A 19717-nucleotide genomic window follows, 5' to 3' on the forward strand; every position below is an offset into this window, starting at 1 on the left:
TTTAAAAATTTTCAGCAACATTTTTTCTCAAGATTTTAAAAGAACTTATTGCTGACAGAGTTTAAGAACAAAATGTTACATAGCACTTTGTGTTATGTTTGTAATTTGAAATCTGAAAAGTGAAGACTATGGTCCTTCCAGCCGAAGGCTATAAATATAAAAATTGTTAGCAATATTAATTTTTTCAGGTTTCTAGAAGAACTTTGTTTAAACAATTGATACTTTAAGCCAAAATTTCAGCATTTCAAAGCATAAATAAATGAATTGGAAACGAAAAAGTGAAGTCTATGGCCCTACCAGCCGAAGGCAATAAATAAAAAGCTTTTTAGCAACATTTATTTTTTCAAGTTTCTCGAAGAACTTTGTGGCCTTTCGTGCCGAAGTATTTCAAATCATAAATAAACTATTGTTAAATGAATTTAAAGAAAAAGTCTAGAAACCTCCAGAAGATGAAGTATATGGTCCTTTTCCTCTCGGTGGACCCTTCATGAGACTGATACCATTCGTTTAATATGATATAATGAAATTAAGAATCTAGGGCCCGGAATAAGAAAATCGAGCCTTAATAAAAACGGAAGAAGATATTCTAAATAGAAAATTGGAAAACTATAGTCCTTTCAGTCAAAGGCTTAAGGTTTTCGGCAACATATTTTTCAAGAACTCTTTCTTAAACATTTCAAAATCTTTGTTTAAAACAAAATGGTCCTTCAGTCTAAAGTTTTAGCATTTCAAATGATGAACATATTATTGTTCAAAGAATTTAAAGTCAAAGGCCAGAAACCTCCAGAAGCTAGAGGAAGTGTGCGGTCCTTTCTGTAAAAACATTTCTAGATTCTTTAGAAATATTTTTCTTTAACATTTCAAAACTTTTTTTGTAATTAAAAAGAAAAACAGATTAAAGTCATTGATTCGAATAGAAAAATTAAAATATTTTAAAATTTTTCTATTTAGTTTTTTTAGTTTTTTTTTTTTTTAATTTGGTCCTTTGAGTCTTAATAATAACGAAAGAAGATATTCTTAATTGAAAATTGGTCTTTTCAATGAAAGTCTTAAGGTTTTTTCAAGTTTTTATTAAAGGTTTTCTTTAAACATTCCAAATCTTAATTTCAAAAAAGCAGATTTCAAATCATGATTTTTTAGAGAATTTAAAAGACCAGAAATCCTTTAAAAGTTATTTGCTTAAAGTTTTGAATTGAAACCAGATGATGGAAGAGATTCTTTAGAGATAGTTTCTTGAACATTTCAAAATATTTTCGCTACTTCAAGTTAAAGTAAAGAATCGAATGTTTTTAATGAAACTAAGAATTTTACAATTTTCTAAACTTTTTCTAAATTTGATCCTTCGAGCTTTAATAAACAGGAATTATAAATTATAAAATTTGAAAATTATTAAGAAAAGTCTTTTGATTACTTTCATAAAATAAATTAAATTGTAATTAAACTTTTTAATCGAGCAGAAGTAAAAATAATTAAGAATTCATAAATATTTTCCAAAATTTCATAAAAATTCTTTAAATTTGCTAAATTTTTTTTCAGAATTTAAAAAAAATTAAGAAAAAATTTTCGATTTCTTCCATAAACTAAATGGTCCTTCCAGCCGAAGTTAGTATACAGGAACAATTTTGAACTAAACTTGATAGAATTGAGATGAAACTTTTGTTTTCTCTCGAATCTTTAGATTACTCTTGAAACTCTTTTTATAAATATGGTCCTTCGAGCCGCCATAAAATATTACGAATAATCTTGTAATTTCTCTTAAAGAATTCAAAAAGATTTTAAAATTTAAATTTGTATTTTCTTTAACAAAAATTTGCAGCCATTCAAATTTTTGCTTAGAAAATACTTTAAAAATCTTAATATTAGTAACTTTTTAAACAATTTTCTTTTTAAATTTTATATAAATTTAAATATGTATATTAAGCACAATAATTAATTATATATTTAAATATTTTTTTTTATAAATAATTTATTACTAAAACTACTTTATTCCCTTTTTTGTGTCAGATAACTTGTGCATTAAAGCAAATATTACATTATTATTTATCTAAATTTTCTATATAATTTTTATATTTATAATTAATAACAGTTATAAACAAAACAAAATTTAAACTTTAAAATATTGCTATTTTAAAAGTTTTAATTATAGTTTAATTTATAAATTGATTTGTTAAAAGGAAAATTTTTACCAGGGTCTTTTTGTCTTCATGATAAAAAAACCCCTCGTGTCATCTTTGCTCCACTCAAATTTGTAACATGTTTCAATAAGTTTTTAAAAAATGAAAATTTTTCAAACCCTGTTATATTATTAAAGGGAATTTTTTAAAATTTCAAAACACAAAAATCAATTTTCTTAAAATTTTTTTTTAGTTAAAATTTAATAATTTCCAAATTCTTTATAATATCAGAAAAAATCTTTATAAAAATTTACAATGAGTTTAAATCGTGGCAGAAATGTTTGTAAGTTTTTTATATTAAAATTAATTAACAATATAATTTATTAAAAATGTCCATTCTTCAGTCACTTTGGGAAATTTTCAATTGGCTTCGAATTGTATAACAAAACGCTCAAAGACTAGCGATCCATTTGAAAGAGATCCCTTCAAAATTCAATCCTATAACTTTCGTTATGCCGATAGGCCCACATTTCCCATAGCAGCTGTACAGCCAAGAGTTATCCAGCAAGCAGACACTTCAAAGAAATGTCAAACCTATTTTTATAATCAGAATTTTCCCTCTACAAAGAATTCTAATGGACCCACTACAAGTCATTTAACAAACGAAGAGAGAACTTTAAATTTAAGTAAATTTCAAGAATATCGCAGAAGAAAATTTCTACAAGAACCAGCAGCAGGATCCAAAAAAAGTTCTCATGAAAGTAAAGTTTTGAATTTATATTATGGCAAAGACCAAGATATTCCCTTAACTTCAACTAAAACTTATAATTTAACTTGTCCCAACATCAATTATAATATTCTCCGAAATTCTTCTCAAGCCTCGGTAAGAAATTGTTGCAAATCGGATTCTACCAAACCAAACACCTCTAACAGGGCTCATCAATCTTTGGCTTCTTCAACACGTGATCTAACAAATATTGTCAATCGTAGTAGACGCAGCCTTAGTTCGGGTTGTGAAATCAATATAAACATCAAAAGTTTAGACAATACATCTTTACAAGATAGTGTTAATATCAAAATAGAGACCGATTCTATATATAGAAATTTAAATGAACCTCAAAAACGAAACTCTTACAATTCGCTACAAAACAAAAGCCGATTGAATGCATCGCAAAGCTTTGTTATAGACAAAAAATTGTCTAAATTCTCGGTAAAATCAGAAACCAAATCCAATTTAAGAATGTCATCTAATGAACGTGCTAAACAATTAACTTCTATTTATCAGTCTCACGGTCAAATTCCTAAGAAATCTACCAGCTCTCAAAACAATAAATTAAATGAACGTTTTCCCAGTTTAATACCCTTAAAAACCAATAGCCCCCGTTCTCAGCATAGTTCCTTATATGGCCAAGAGAATTCTTTTCATAAACCTAAAGATAATTTGAAAGTCTACGATTGTAAAGCTAAATCAAAAGGCTCTAGTTGTAGTAATAATAATTTATATAGCAGCAGTCCTTATGTCTCGGTTAATAAGGGATCTAAACTTTTAAATTCAAACCCCTATGAGATAAAGCCTTCATTATCGAAGAAATATAATTGCAAGAGACAATCTTCTTTAGAGTCCTCCATACATAATCTGCACACTGCGGCTGCGAACAGATGTGACTTCAAGCCCACGGCCCCCTTGAGAATGCGTAGTTCGTTAAAATTACCGCTAAATGTGAACATCAATGTTTTTGCCGATAAATTGAAATTATTGAAAATTTAAGTTATTAACGATTTGACAGATTTACGTTTAACACATTTTAGGACTATAGTGAGTTTAATAATCTAGCCAAAAGTTTAGTCTAAAATTTAGTCCTTACATATAGTTTATATAGTCAGTATAGAATAGACTTTATTCTAGAGTCTGGACTACAGTCTAGAGTATAGTCTGGACTTAAATCTAGACTATAGTATGCGCTAAGGTTTACACTATAGTTTATAAGAGTCTATTTTGATGTTTAGATCAGAGTCTATATAGTATATATAACTTGGACTACAGTCTAGACTTGAGTTTATTCTATAGTCTGGACTACAGTCTACAAACTATACTAAAATCTAGACTATAGTCTGCACTAAGGTCTACACTATAGTCAATAAAAGAGTCTATTCTAAAGTTTGGACAACATTATATTCTATGAACTATAAACTATAGTTTATAGTCTATTCTATATAGTCTATTCTATAGTCAGGACTACAACCAATACAGACTATAGTCTATAAATTAGTCAATTTCGTTCCATAGTCTACAGTCTTTTCTATAGTCTAAACTGTAATCTCTATTCTATACTCTGGACTATGTCTACATTTTTCAATAGTTTGAAAGTAGAACAACAAGTGTAACTGCCTGACATAATTATGTCTAACAAATGTTAAGACATGTTAATATAATAATATATCAACAATTTTAAACATTTCTGAAAATATATTATACATTTTTTTCTCTTTTTGAAACTTTTGTAATTTTCATTTAAATTTCTGATTTTTAGAAAAAAATATTGACTCATCTCAATTCCAGTGGTTACATTGACAACAATTTTCCTTACTGGGAGTAGGAATTTTCAATTCTGAAAACTCCTTTAAAAGATGCTTAAACATGTTGTAAAGCATCTAGTTTTTTTTATAAAATTATAGATTTTATAAAGGTTTTTAATAAAATTTAAAAAAGTAAACTAAAAAAATTTTCATTTAAAAGTATAACAAAAAATTTCGGAGTAAAATCACTCCGATTTCGCTGAGAACTAAAATATGTTACGAATATGAAAAGTTTTATTATATTTTAAACCGTTTAAACTAAAAATGGGACAATGGGTTATTATTCAAGTTGAAACAAAACTTTTTAGATTCGAATAAAGAAGTCTATACTTTAAAACCGAGTAAAAACTTTTAAATTTGAAAATATTTTAAAACTTTTCATAAATTTAAACAAAAAAACTATAAGATTTTTAGAAAGGGCATTTTTTTGGATTGGGATTTGTTTTTATATATATTTTTAATAACACCCGCTTGAACGAACTATATTTTAATTTTTTTTTTTTTGTAAATTTTTGTGGTTTTTCTGTTTAAAACCATTTGCTTTTTTTTAATAATTTTAATAAATAGTGAAATATTTTTTTAAATATCAATAACAAGTAATAAAATGAAATTTGAAAAAAAACATCAAAAGCTTTTTAACCAAAAAATAATAAATTTTTCATATGATATTTCTGATATTATTGGTTGAGTAGTTTTTTTTTGAGATTTTTTCATTATAGTTTTATTTTTTTTCGTAGAGTCGTAGTTTTTATCGTTAGTTTTTTTATTTTATTGAGAATCGTTAGCCAGAGAGAGATATAATTATTCGTCATCATCGTAATTTTGATATGTAACATAACGTACCGCTGGTCGTTCGCCAATGATGAGGGACTGAAAAGAGAATTGTAGAGATTAGATTTAGGAAACGAAATATTAAGTAGTGTAAGGCGAGGCTTAAGTCAGAACTAGAATGTAATCTACAAAATCGATTGACTATTCTATAGTGTGGACTACAATTTAGTCTACTATAGTCTGGACTAAAGACTAAACTAAATTTTATTATACAGTCTGGAATTTAGTCTAGTCTATAGTCTATACTATGATCTGGTCTTGTCTTTAGTATAGTCTTTAATCTAGTCTGAACAATAGACTAGAGATAGTCTGAAATATAATCGATAGTCTATACTTTAAAATTGTTAATAGTCTGGACTACAATCTGCGTTATTGGATTCATTCCGAAAAAGATGTAATTTTCCTTTATTGAAAAAGAAAATAAGAAAAGTTAATTCCATTTTCGATCGGAATGGAATTCTGTGATAGGCCTGTATAATCTGGACTGTAATTTGCATTATAGTCTAATCTATAATCTAGATAATACTCGAATCAATTGAGTGGACTCTTGTCTAGTCTATAGTCTGGACTATAGTGTAAACTTATTGCCTGCACCAAGATCTAGTCTAGTTTGAACTAAAGACTCGACTATATAGGAGAATATAATCGGGACTATATTCTAATGTACATTATAGTCTAATCTATAGTCTGAATTATAGTCAAGTCCATATAGTGTTATATAATGCAATCTATTGTCTGCACCAAGGTCTAGTCTAGTCCGAACTAAAGTCTCGACTATATACCAAACTAAAGACTTGACTATAGGTTAGAATACAGTCTGGACTGTAGTCTAGTCTATAGTCTGAATCTACTGTTAGCATTAAGGTCTAGTTTTGTCCGAACTAAAGACTAGATCAAACTAAAAAATAAAGTTATAGTCCGGACTTTAGACCATAATATCGTCCAGACTATAACCTAGTATATAAACTATATTTGAGTCTATTGTCTAAACTGTAGTCTACTCTATGTCTGTATTACATTCTAGTCTATAATGTTGTATATAGTCTGCACTATTATTCAGTTTATAATCTGAACTAAAGTATAGTGTATATAGTCTAGATCTAACTGATATTATTCTTCATTGTCTTTATAATTTTACAACAACAAAAAATAAACAAAATTTTTTTTAAATTTTATAAACAGACACATTTTTAAAACTATTTATTAATAAAATAATAAAAAAATTATAATTTTATAAAAAAAACTAAATTTTAAAAATTTAAAAAGTGCTGAAAAAACTATTAATAAAAACTTAAAAATAAAATTCTCAAATAAAAGAATTAAATATAAATAAAATATTTTTTTAATGAATTTTAAATTACTTTTTTCACAATTTCATTACAAAATTAAGACAAAATTATAAGGAAATTGAAAAGAAAAATCTCATGTATAAAAACATACAAACTTTCAAAATTATATGTTTACAAAAATTTTACAGAAAATAAAGAAATAATTTTAAATATTTTTTTTACAAAATTTTAATTAATTAAACTAAAGAAATTTACTTAAAATTAACAAAATTAAACAACTAAAAGTAAAAATATGAAAAAATACAAAATTATAAAAAAATCTTAAAGCCTTTCACTTTCATAAGCAGTATTTACAAGGCCATCTTGTAAAATGGCAGGACTGGTTGCTTGTACAGCCGTTACATCATCAACACTACCAACCTTCTTTTCTTCTCGAGTTGGAGGATTCTTGAGCAGTGTTAGCAGCGGAGCATACAGGAAACACAATATAGCAATACCGAATAACATCCATTCAAAACCAATAGTTTTTACCAGAGTACCACTTAGGGCGGGACCTACGGCAAAACCCATACAGAAAGCCACATCACCGAGAGCATAAACACTACCATAAACAGCCGAATGACGTATATCCACTAAATAACCTAATTCGGGCATCATAGAAGAATCAACCATACCAATGGCAAAGCCAAGACCAGCATTGGGTATAATCAAATGGGTAATGGAAGTAGCCATGGGAATCTGTAAAGATAAAGAAAATTATTTAAAAATTTGATTTTTTTTATAAACAAGGCGTGACCACTTACCATTATCAAACAACCTCCTATTATTACTAAACCTAAACAGGCGGCAAACCATCTGCCAATCTTATGGCCCAGAGGACCAAACAGATTGGTACCTACCAAATAACTTATAGAGGCCGGTAGAAAAGCTACACCCTGTTCCCAGCGGCTAGAGCCCATGTTATCAACCATCCATAAGGGTAATGAAGGTTCCAGCATAGCAATACCCATATTGGCAAAAGTAATAGAACCTTGAATAGTTCAAACAAAATTACCAAAATAGTATAAAATTATCAATTAAAATTAAGCAAAACCCACCAGCTGCAATCAATATATAAGGATCCGATATTAAGGCCTTTAAAGTGGGTGGTTCTGTTTCTGCTTTCTGTATCGAAGGTTGCAGCATAAACAATTGCAGCAGACCATCACCCAAAGCCAATACGGAAAGTACTAGAAATGGTGCCGATTTGCCTATAAACTCATACATTATACCACCAAATGGTGGACCAATTAAAACACCCAGAGCTAAACCACCCAATGCTATACCCATAGCATTGCCACGTTCTTTATCATCCGTATAACGATCGGCTAACATACCCATGCCAGAGACAGAACTGCAAGACGAACCAATACCTTGTAAAGCACGAGCGATAAACAGCACCAAATATGAGCGTCCAAAAGCAAAGACTAAGAAGGGAGAAAAAGTGTTTAATAAAGATAGTTTATGGGTTTCAATATATACATTTTCGGTAGAGACTTACTTATTGTGGATACAAACATAATAACGAAACCGGCAAACATGGGAATACTATAACCAATTCTGAAGATGAGAAAAGAGAGTTTTTTTCATTATCAAAAAAGAGTGACAAATGAGTACAGTCTATTCTACAGTCTGGACAATAATCTAGTCTATAGTCTGGACTATAGTTTAGTTTAAAGTCTGAACTGAAGTTTAGTCTATTGTCTGCTCTTACTATGGACTATAGACTATAGTATGGACTATAGTCTAGTCTATAGTATGGACTATAGTCTAGTCTATAGTATGGACTATAGTCTGAACTATAGTCTAGTTTATAATGACTAAAATCTATACTGTAGTTTAACCTAAAGTTAATGACTAAAGTCTTGTTTATAGACTAGAATTAAAATAGTTTTAGTCTGTACTACTATGGACTATAGTCTAGGCTATATTATGGATTTTAGACTGATATATAGTCCATAGTAGGGACTTTAGTCTAATCTATAGAATGGACTATAGTTTGAACTATAGTCTAGTTTGTAATATGGACTAAAATCTAGTCTATAGTTTAAGCTAAAGTCTGAACTCTAGTCCAGTCTATTGTCTTGACTATAGTCTAGTTTATAGACTGGAATTAAATTAATTTTAATATGGTCCACTGTGGACTATAGTCTAGTCTATAGTATGGACTTTAGTCTGATTTATAGTCTAGTTTGCAATATGTACTATAGTCTAGTCTATAGGTCGGACTATAGTTTATAGTTTGGACTTTATTATAATCTATAGTCCGGACGAAAGTGTATTCCATAGTTCGGTCTATTAGTGTAAGTCGGTCTATTTAGTGTAAGTCTATTCTATAGTCTGGTCTATGGTCTGTCTATAGTCAGTCTTATGTCTGAACTCTAGTCTAAAGTGTTCTAAGTTCTTTTTGCTTAAAGTTTGTTGTGTTCCTTTTCGCACTCTCACCTGTGTGTTAATGGCCCGACAATTGGATTAACCAATAACTGCACAAACGCCTTAGAGGCAAACAATAGACCTACTTCTACCGTTTCTCCCACCAATTCCTGATGTCTTTCCTCCAGTTCACGATAAAATGTTTCATTTTCTAAATATGATTAAAAAATCCATTTGAAAATAATTCTCGTTGTATTTTCCATTAATTGTCTATTAAACTTACCCTCTGGACTAAGTGTTGATACATCGTAAGTGGGTATGGCTTCACCATCTTTAAGGCAGGGACATTGGGTGGGTGGCGGTGGTGTGTGTATGGTTAAAGGGGTGCGAGGAAAACTATCCAATGGTGCGTCTGGGTGGCGTATATCATAAAGGAACTCGGGTATAATAGGAACTGTAAAAAATGTAAATAAAAGTTAGAGTAATTAGGTTGTTGTTTGTTGTGAAAAAAAAAACTTTAACAAAATAATATTTCTACAGCAATTATGTGGTACAAAAGGGCCAATTTTTGTTGAGTTTTTTCTCCATTACCCTAAATTTGTTACGTTAAAAGTGTCACACATAATTGTAGTACAAGTTGTAATGTCTGTTGTCGGTTTAAAACAGCTTTATTTTCATTTAATAGAGAGTAAATTGCATTAGGAAACTTGTTGAGGTTTGGGTTTTTTTCGCAAACATTTTTCCTGTTTTAATTACTTTTTGTTTTACAACAAAATATGTGTTCTTTAACAAGGAGCAGAGCTATTACTCTGTTTTTCTTTTTTCAGACAAATTTGTTTAGCTGTTGGTATCAAAAGTTGAGATCAAAATAATAGCAGTAGTGGAACATAGAGAAAAATAGCTTTTTCTTAATGCTTAAGTGTCTGTTAAAATAAAGTGTTTACTTATTATTAAATAACTGCAAAAGAACGTAAATTGACTAGACTTAATTGTTTCTACAAGTTTTACTTCCTCTTCGTATAATTTTTCCCCTTCTATATGCTATTTAAAATCTACAACCCTTTACCCTTTCAATCCTGCAGTTCACTCAACATGTTGCATGTTGCAAGGTTTTTATTTATTTTTTTTATTTTTTTCCTTTATCGTTTCATTCATATTTACCTACTTCACATAGTTGAAGTTTATCATGTTTTTACATTGTTGTAAATTCAATTTTATAGTCTAAAGTTTAAAAATTTATTTCGCTCCGGTACTTCTAGGCCATAAAGTGCTAAACACTTGATAATTGCTTTGGCATAATATTGTGGCCATATTTAGACCTAACAACAAACATTTATTTATGCACAATGTACATACATATGTATGTATATCCTTTGGGCTGTTTGTGTGTCGGATATGGAAGTAAGTTTATTTATAATGGCTGCCAGTCTGCCTATGTTGGAAGAATTCTCTAAGCAGTAATTATTTTCATTATATAAATGGAAAGGGGTAATATGTACATTTACATATAGAAAAGTATTTCAGTGGGTTTATTATTTTTTTTTCGAAAATTTAAAGAGATTTTTCTAAAAAATATTAGTTGTTTTTGTTATTAACCTGGGTTCTTAATTTAAGCTTTTATTGAATGCTTGATCTATTAAAAGACTGTCTATAAATGAGCAGACTATAGGTTTGTCTATAGTGTTAGTTTAAGTCTAGTTAGTTTAACCTATAGTCTAGCCTATAGTCATGTGGATAGTCTAGTTTATAGTCTAGTCTATAGTCTAGTCAATAGTCTAGTCAATAGTCTAGTCTATAGTCTTGTCTATAGTATAGTCTAAAGTCTAGTATATAGCCTAGTCTATAATCTAGTCTAAAGTCTAGTCTATAGTCTAGTCAATGGTCTAGTATATAGTCTTGTCTATAGCCTAGTCTATAATCTAGTCTAAAGTCTAGTCTATAGTCTAGTCAATGGTCTAGTATATAGTCTAGTATATAGTCTAGTCTATAGTCTAGTCTAAAGTCTAGTCTATAGTCTAGTCTATAGTCTAGTCTATAGTCTAGTCTATAGTCTAGTCTATAGTCTAGTCTATAGTCTAGTCTATAGTCTAGTCTATAGTCTAGTCTTTAGTGTAGTCTATAGTCTAGTCTATAGTCTAGTCTATAGTCTAGTCTATAGTCTAGTCTATAGTCTATGGCATGATCTATATTCAAGTCCTTCAACTTTCTACTCTAGAACTTTTTCTTTGAACACATGATGTCAACTTGAAGTTTTTACTTTTCGGTTCTTAACAGATTAAAATTTTAAACCATTAAGTTATCTGATTATGCCATTTGCACATAATATTCTTAATATTATAAATAAATTTTACATTGATAGCATTTTCATCAAACTTTATGTGTTTATTTATTAAATCGTTTCACATTTGTTAGAGTTACTCGTTAAAATTACTGTTATTACGCTAAAGAAAAATATGCTCATCATTAAGAAGAACTACTGCAGACAGAACTATAAAGAAAACTCCATTAAAATCTTAGAAAACCATAAACTGAAACTTCTTGTTTATTTACATATTCCTTAAAACCACGTGCTGACAAAGAAAAATAAACTATTTCCGCGAATACCTTGCAAATACAAAATTTCGCGTGTCAAAGACACTTTTAGCCGCAACTAACAAAACTTTATCAGTTTTTTTTGTAATTTTCTTTGGGGATGGATTAATTTTGGTCGCCAAGAGAACAAGAACATTGTTTGCTATTTAATATGTTATTAAGCAAAATAAAAAAAAAAACTACAGTAAATCTAGAAAATAGTTAATATTTGAAACATTAAGAAACAGGAAATACAACTTGCCACATCTCATAGTAATTTTGTTAGCCAGAAAATTACGTGTTTATAGGAGATTCTCATGTGAAAACAAAAAGTGATTTAAGTGATTAAATTGACATTAAATTATGTTAGATAAATGAGAATGTGTGTGTGTGTTAGGTTTTTAATTTATTACTATTAAAACAATATGAAAAATTCAACAATTTGGGAATCAGCCAGTCGTCCGCTATTTGTGCGTACTGTATGGCTAGAGGGCTCAGAGTTAAGACGTGGTTTGCAAAGACATTTTCTATTGGATTATGACACTAAAAGGCCTTTGGAAAGATTAAATTCGGCACTAAATCCCTTGCAGCAGAAGCGTAAAGGTTTGTTTTTGAATCACAATTTATAGAAGTTATTTAAATACAATAATATTTGTTATAGAAAATTTAAAACGTTCTATTTCCTTTGAGCTAAATGATTTTAACGATTTGGAGGATTTGCACAACAACGATCCCGATAGTTTTCTTATAGGTTCGGCCAAAGTAAAACTACATGAACCCTCTAAACTAGCAGCAGATAAAAAGTTGAAATTACATAAATCCCGCCGATCATCATTATACAAACGCAAGTTTCAAAGTTATGATAGTTATCACACCTATTCCTCCAAAGCTAATAGTCGAAGACCCTCAGATATTTCGGAATTGTTTTCACGCAAAAACTCTTTACAACATCCCCAAATAGCCGAAACAGCTGATGAACTTTTAGCTGAAAGAGTTTTACATTGGTTGGATTTAGCTGGTAAAGAAGAATTTCTAAAAAATCTATCTGAATTAAAGGAAATGGAGGTGAAATTAAGTAAAACCTCTAAACTAAGGCAAGATGCCATTAAGAGATATAATTCCAAATCCCAAAATTCACAAAGACCTAAACCGCCTAAAAGTAAAGCAGGTCAAAGGGCTGCCACCGCTAATGCTCAGCTAAGTAATCAAAGGAATTGTAAATCCTCGGAAGCTGTCAAACATATAACCATTATATTCAATAAAGAAGGTCAACCTATACGTTTGAATAGACCCGCTAAAAATATAGATCTTTGTGCCTTATCCCACAGCCCCAGCACAACCCGAAGGTTAGCCGGTACTCTCGCCTCCGCACGTTTATATAAAAGTGCTGAAAATCCTCGCTGTTTAAATATACCCAAGACACAATATACAAAGTCTAGGAATGTTAACGAAGCCACATCTGCTCGACGCCGCTTGGATACCGTGGCCGATTTAACAAATTCCACTTTACAGAAACGTTTGCATGAGAATCCCATGCAGGGTACATATAGTAATTTACACGATTCTAAGAAACAGCTGCATATTTTCATGCCCACTTTAGCGAAAAAAAGTTTGCTGAGAAGTGCCGTCTATGCTGGCGATGATGGCATTAGTGAATTGAGTCATAATTTTAGTGAATTATGTAGAATATAATGAAATTATTTAAATTAAATTGCAAAGCACTTAAGCAGATTGAGTAAAAATTAATTCCATAGGTTTTACATTAAGTGAGGTAATTGCATGTGGCTAATTGAGATTAGGGGTGGTCAGTTTTTAGTTGTATAATTTATTCATAGTTTTGACAAAAGAATAGATTATAGTCTTCATAATATAATGAACTATAGTTTGGACTATAGAATATATATATTACAATTTGTACTATAAAATAGGCAGAAATATGGACCATAGATTAGACCATAATCTGAATTAGAATTCTCAACCTAAGAATTTACTTTAGGCAAGGCTACACAAGATCCTACTCTTTCTATAGAGCAGTACAAACTGTTGAATTCATTGTAGTTCAGGCTTTAAACTGTAGTCCACAACCACCCTAATATTAATCCACATACTAATAATATTCTAAATATATATTTCAACTTTAGTTCCAATTGAATTTTTTCCCCAACAACATGGCACTTTTTGGAAATCCTAAAAATTTACCCGAATCCTTTGGTCTACTTATGTTAAGTCTCAGTATAGCGGGTTTATTTCCATTTTATTTTGATACTACACGTAATACATTTAAAATTTCGCGAAAATTTTTCACCTTAACCGTATTACATGTCGCCATGTATACTTTTGTTAATATAACATCTCTCATGGAGAATTGGAAGGATTTTGCTCAACCCATGATTGGTCATTCATCGTTGACAGCATTTGGTAATTTGGTCCTGCGTTTATTTGCCATGATAATAACATTTTTAATATTGGCTCCCTTACTGGTGGGTAGTCGCTATTTTGTATCGTTTCTTAATATCTATGTGAGAATTATTGAGGGATATATTGAACTGGGCATTGATGTGAGATGTATTTATAGACGTATCTATATGTTGTCTTTTTTTATATTGAGCGGTATATCTGTTATCTTGATATTTACTGCCTGGCATTCTATATATTTTTATAAATTGATCACCCATCATCCGCCCGCATTGAAATATTATCTAATGGCTTTTTTGGCCAATTTTTATAAAATATTATTTATGTTTTATGGCAATATTCAGCTTTATTCAATTAATTTGATGACGAAACAACTAAATTTTTTTATGGAGAATTTATTGCAGATATATCGGGAGGAATATGAGAGAAAGCATTTAAGCAAAGATATTTCGAAGAAGAACGTTCTTAAGAAGTATTAATAACTTAATGGCCTATGAAATAAAATATGTTCGAAAATTTGGAGAATTGTTAATTGTTAGAGTGAACATATTTGTAATTTACTAATAATAATATAAAAAATAATAAATATTAAATAAAAAACATTTTAAATTAATAATTTGTTTATTAAATCCCTAAATTTATATCCAACTCCCTCCTCCCTTTTACATTTACATAATAATAACATACATACATTTTACAAATTATCCAACTCTGCTAATGTCTCAATATTTTTGCATTTTTTACTGTCTCCTACTAATATAATGTTAATAACAACAACATCAATAACAACAACAACACTAGCAAATGACAATCACTATTCCTTCTTCTTACTCCCATTCTTCTTTAGTTTTCTAGAAATTCTTAAAGCGGCCGGTTGTTAAGAGATTAATTGTCGTCTTTAAATTAATCTAACGCGTTAATTAAACGTTTTCTTAAAAATATTTTTGCATTTATTTGTTATTTAAAAGTAGCTTAATAGTTTTATATAAAAATATCCATGAAAAGTGTTAAATTAATATGAGAAAAAAGTGTTTAAAAGTTAGCAAAAAATTGCCAAAAAATATGTAATGCAAGAAAGAAAAAAAATGTAGTTTTGGCGGCAGGTTGTTGTGTTGTTATTGCTTTTGTTAATATTTCCATATAAGCAACAACAAGAAAAATAAATGAGTGCAAATCAAGTGAGAGAGTGCAAGTGGGAGAATATAAGCAAGTGCATTAGTATGTTGTCGTTGTTGTTTTTGTTTGTTAAGCACCCCTTTCACTAATGAAATATGTGGAGTGGGTTAGTTAATATTAAAGTATTGTTATTGTTTGTTATTGAAATTAGTGTTTACAGCAGAGTTGGAAAATGTTGTGTTATTGTAAATTTGCAGTATTTGCTGTATATTTCGTTATTAAAAAAAATAAAAGTTTAATTAAAAGAATAAAAATAGAAAAAAATAAAAAAAATTAAAAAAAATAAAAATTTAATTAAGTGAATAAGATAAAAATCTTGAAATTAAAAAAAATAAAAAAATATATATTTTTAAAATCATTTAAATAAAAAATTCAAAAAAAAGTTTATAAAAATATGCTTCAACAAGATTTCAACAATAAAAGGTGAGTGTTTTTTTCTAAATAACCATTTATTTAATTTTTAATTCAAACAAAAGTAAACATTAGAACTAGTTTAGTTCTAGTTCAGTTCTAGTTCAGTTCCAGTTCAGTTCTAGTTCAGTTTTAGTTCAGTTTTAGTTCAGTTTTTGTTCAGTTTTAGTTCAGTTCTAGTTCAGTTCTAGTTCAGTTCTAGTTCAGTTCTAGTTCAGTTCTAGTTCAGTTCTAGTTCAGTTCTAGTTCAGTTCTAGTTCAGTTCTAGTTCAGTTCTAGTTCAGTTCTAGTTCAGTTCTAGTTCAGTTCTAGTTCAGTTCTAGTTCAGTTCTAGTTCAGTTCTAGTTCAGTTCTAGTTCTGTTCTAGTTCCAATTCAGTTCTAGTTTCAAATAAAATTCAGTTTCATGTTTTTTTCAAGTTTTATAAATGCAAACTTCCCATTGTGCCAAAGTGTTTAAAATTATTTTTTTAATACACTAATCTAATCATCTTTTAAACTTTTAAGCATTTCCCTTAAGAATCAAAGACAATTAATTTAGAAATATATCAGCCATAATAACAATAAATGTATTTTTAATCGAAACATTTCAACAGCAATAGCTTTAGTCATTATTTACTAATCCAACAATACAGTTATGGCTTTCTTTGCAAATCCGCGCAATTTAGTAGAAGCCTTTGGTTTAGTCATACATCTATTTCGTTTTACCGGTTTATTTCCATTTTATTTTTGTGCTGCTACAAATAAGTTTCAACTATCTTGGAAGCTGCTGTCAATAACCGGTTTTCATTTGATGCTGTATGCTTATGTAAATATAACCTCTTTGCTGGAGAATTGGCATGATTATTCACAGCCCATGATTGGTCATTCATCGCTGACAGCAATAGCTAATTTGATTTTACGTTTACTGGATATATTTCTAACGTTATGCATATTTGTACCACCTTTAGTGGGTAATCGATTGCATATTGGTTCTTTAAATCTTTATATTAAGATCATAGATGAACTGATTTTAATGGATATCGATGTAACGTGTGTTTATCAAAGAGTTTATTATTTAAGTTTTGGTTTTTTATTTGTGTGGCTGCTGTTTATGAGTATGTCGGCTTGGCATTCTATTTATTTTTTCGAACTTATAACTGAAAGACCACCCGAGTTGAAGTATTATTTGGTGGTAACATTATCGAATTTTTATAAATTTCTATTTATGTTCTATGGTAATGCACAATTTTTTGCAATTTTTATGATTTCTAAACAGCTTAATTCCTATTTGGAGGAATTGCTTCGACAGTATCGAGAAAAGTTTGAAAGTGGGAAGAGTGTTTCCAAAAGTGAGTTGGATGGGAAGAGAGTTTATGAGTAAATTGATAAAAAAGAGCTTAAGGAAAAGGTTTATTGTTAAAATAATGAAGATTATTTAGAAGAATATAGTGTTTTTGTATTTGTCATATGGGGCGTATGATTGTTAATTAATTTTATTGTCATATGTGGCGTATGAGTAATATTTAATAAGATTTTTCTCATTTAGGTTTTTCTCATTATACGTTTTATTACAAAATTAAAGAAAACTAAAAAATTCGAAATCTTTAAAAAATTCTTGAAATTTTTAATTAAAATTGAAATGTTTTTTTTTGCTTAAATATGCAAAAAGAAAGTGTAAAAATATTTCACCTTGAAAGTTTGTTGATTTCTTTATTTTTTGCTGGAATTAGTAACAAATTAAGACTAACACATGTAAAAAAATATTTAATGTGTATTGAATGTTTATTACACATTAATACACGTGTAAAATTTTCTACGTCATTTGGTAAAATATTGCGTATAAAGAGACAAACATTAAAGGCGTAATAGTTTTACGTCAAAAGTTTAACGATGTTCAAACACTTGCTAATTCTAAACATTAAAGGAGGGGCATCTATGATTGATGGATATACGGGTGACTTTGTTATTGCTATTTCATCCTAAAGAGTTTAAATTTTATTCACTACTAGTGTAAACCATTTTCATAATAACAATTACATTGAAAACTAATAACTGTTACTGCAATCTCAATAACTTTTAACATTTTAATAAAAACTTTTTAATGTCAATTTTAAATATTTGATTTATTTAAGTTTAAAAAGTTTTTTAAAAAAAACCATACAAAATGCTATTAACAAAACATTAAAAGCAAAGAATTAAAATACAAACTAAAAAGTTCATGTCTTGAAAACATTAAATTTGTTTTTAAAAGTTTTATATGCACATAGTAAATAATTAAATATACAAATTCACAATTACATACATACATGCATAAATACAACAATATTCGCAAAATACATTTACATATGTAAAATAAACTTATATTTCTCCTATAATTATTTAAATAACATGTCCTTTTTATTTGTACTGAAATATAATCTTATGAGTTTTTAAATAAACATAAAAATATCTGAAACAATACTAAGCCGTCAAATAGTAAATTCTATTGACATGCAAATGTTGACAGAATAGATTCACCCTGAAATAGTTGCTTGACATTTGTTGATTTTATTTTATTTTTTTTTTTGGTTTTGTTGTTGTGCTTTTAGGTACTTAAAATACTAGAAAAAATGAGTCATATATCGCTTAAGAAGAACGTTAAAAGTTGCGTGACCTTTTGCAGGTAGTTGTTCATAAATCATTTCGTAAGGAATTATCACTCAGTGTTAACAATTTAGTGATTTTTATGAAAAAAAAACAAGAATAAATTAGAAAAATTAATACATTTACCAGACTAGTTGACGTCTAGTTCAGATTAATTTCGAACTGCATACATAGTTTAAATAAAAGAATCTAGACTATCGTCAATAGTCCAGTCTACTAGAATCTATAGTTTAGACTATAGTCCAATCTTTTGTTACCTTTATAGGCCCAACCGCAGCTTTGACTACTATTTATATATCTGACTATACTTCCAATTATAGTTCAGACTGTAGTTCAGTTTATAGTCCAATCTATTGTTCACACTATTTGCCAGAATATAGTCCAGTCTAAAGTTCAGGTTATAGTTCTTACTGGAGTTCAGAAAAGTCCAGACAACTGCAAAACCTATAGTCCAAAATTGAGACTATCTTGAAGACTATAGACCAATAAAATGCAACTCTGACTACTGTCCACATTGTATTCCAGACTTTAATCAAACTATAATTATGATTATAGACCAGACTATAACTCCGACTATAATTCAGACTGTAGTCCAAGTTATAGTTCACACTATTTGTCAGAATATAGTTCAGATTAAAGTTCAGACTAAAGTTCATGGTTACAGTTCAGATTGGAGTTTTGAAAAGTCTAGACTATAGTCAAGAATCGAGACTATAGTGAATACTATTGTTCAGGCTATAGCCCAATCTATAGTTTAGTCTATATTCCTAACTGCAGCTCTGACTACTGTCCAGTTACACGTGTATTAATGTTAGGCTATAGTACAGACAATAATTCTGACTGGAGTTCAGAAAAGTCGAGACAATAGTCCCGTTATCTGCAAAGTCTATAGTCCAGTATATAGTACAGACTAATGTCAAGACTATAGTCCAGACTACACTCCAGTTCCGACTACAATCCAGACTGCAGTTTCGACGATAGTTCAAATTATAGACCAGGCTATAGACTAGACCAGACTATTGTCCAGAATATAGTTCTGATTCCATTTTCGACTTTAGTCAAGACTTTCTTAACTTTCTATAGTTTAGATTAAAGTTCAAACAGTAGCACAGAATTTTATACAGATTGTAGTCCAGTAGTTCATGCTATAGTACAGACAATAGTTCTGACTGGAGTTCAGAAAACTCGAGACAATTGTCCAGTTATCTGCAAAGTCTTTAGTGCAGAATGGAGACTGTCTTGTAGTCCAGTATATAGTACAGACTAATGTCAAGACAATAGTCCAGACTATACTCTA

At 29.2% G+C, this 19717-nt stretch overlaps 3 protein-coding genes across 5 annotated transcripts in view; 2 read left to right on the plus strand and 1 right to left on the minus strand.

Annotated features, from left to right (window-relative positions):
• Window positions 1–2335: 2335 nt before the first annotated feature.
• On the plus strand, window positions 2336–5147 carry LOC111677397 (probable serine/threonine-protein kinase DDB_G0276461). Its single transcript, XM_046955025.1, has 2 exons — window positions 2336–2457; window positions 2519–5147. The coding sequence occupies exons 1-2, from the start codon at window positions 2430–2432 to the stop codon at window positions 3880–3882; spliced, it is 1392 nt and encodes a 463-aa protein (XP_046810981.1). The 5' UTR covers window positions 2336–2429; the 3' UTR covers window positions 3883–5147.
• A 310-nt stretch (window positions 5148–5457) lies between these two features.
• LOC111677390 (synaptic vesicular amine transporter) overlaps window positions 5458–19717 on the minus strand; it is a 30243-nt gene continuing 15983 nt past the window's right edge. For 2 of the 3 annotated variants that reach the window (XM_046953763.1, XM_046953762.1), the window contains exons 3-8: window positions 9507–9677; window positions 9296–9434; window positions 8352–8410; window positions 7909–8277; window positions 7615–7841; window positions 7113–7549 (exon numbers count right to left, since the gene is read on the minus strand). In XM_046953763.1, the coding sequence (XP_046809719.1) occupies window positions 7133–7549; window positions 7615–7841; window positions 7909–8277; window positions 8352–8410; window positions 9296–9434; window positions 9507–9677 (1382 nt within the window). In that variant the 3' untranslated portion in view covers window positions 7113–7132. Of the gene's footprint in view, window positions 5562–7112; window positions 7550–7614; window positions 7842–7908; window positions 8278–8351; window positions 8411–9295; window positions 9435–9506; window positions 9678–19717 lie in introns of those variants that run through there. The other variant, XM_046953764.1, reaches the window with a different exon arrangement.
• LOC124420548 lies at window positions 12113–13589 on the plus strand. The gene is made up of 2 exons (XM_046953765.1): window positions 12113–12397; window positions 12456–13589. The coding sequence occupies exons 1-2, from the start codon at window positions 12220–12222 to the stop codon at window positions 13484–13486; spliced, it is 1209 nt and encodes a 402-aa protein (XP_046809721.1). The 5' UTR covers window positions 12113–12219; the 3' UTR covers window positions 13487–13589.

The sequence above is a fragment of the Lucilia cuprina genome, chromosome 6, assembly GCF_022045245.1.
Source record: "Lucilia cuprina isolate Lc7/37 chromosome 6, ASM2204524v1, whole genome shotgun sequence".
Lineage (NCBI taxonomy): Eukaryota > Metazoa > Arthropoda > Insecta > Diptera > Calliphoridae > Lucilia > Lucilia cuprina.

Excerpts from the sequence above, each read along its gene's own strand:
- LOC111677397 (XM_046955025.1), top strand. The coding sequence starts at position 2,430 with ATGAGTTTAAATCGTGGCAGAAATGTTT. Across the intron at positions 2,458-2,518 it reads AAATCGTGGCAGAAATGTTT|TCACTTTGGGAAATTTTCAA; the intron begins GTAAGTTTTTTA and ends TCCATTCTTCAG.
- LOC124420548 (XM_046953765.1), top strand. The coding sequence starts at position 12,220 with ATGAAAAATTCAACAATTTGGGAATCAGCCAGTCGTCCGCTATTTGTG. Across the intron at positions 12,398-12,455 it reads CTTGCAGCAGAAGCGTAAAG|AAAATTTAAAACGTTCTATT; the intron begins GTTTGTTTTTGA and ends TATTTGTTATAG.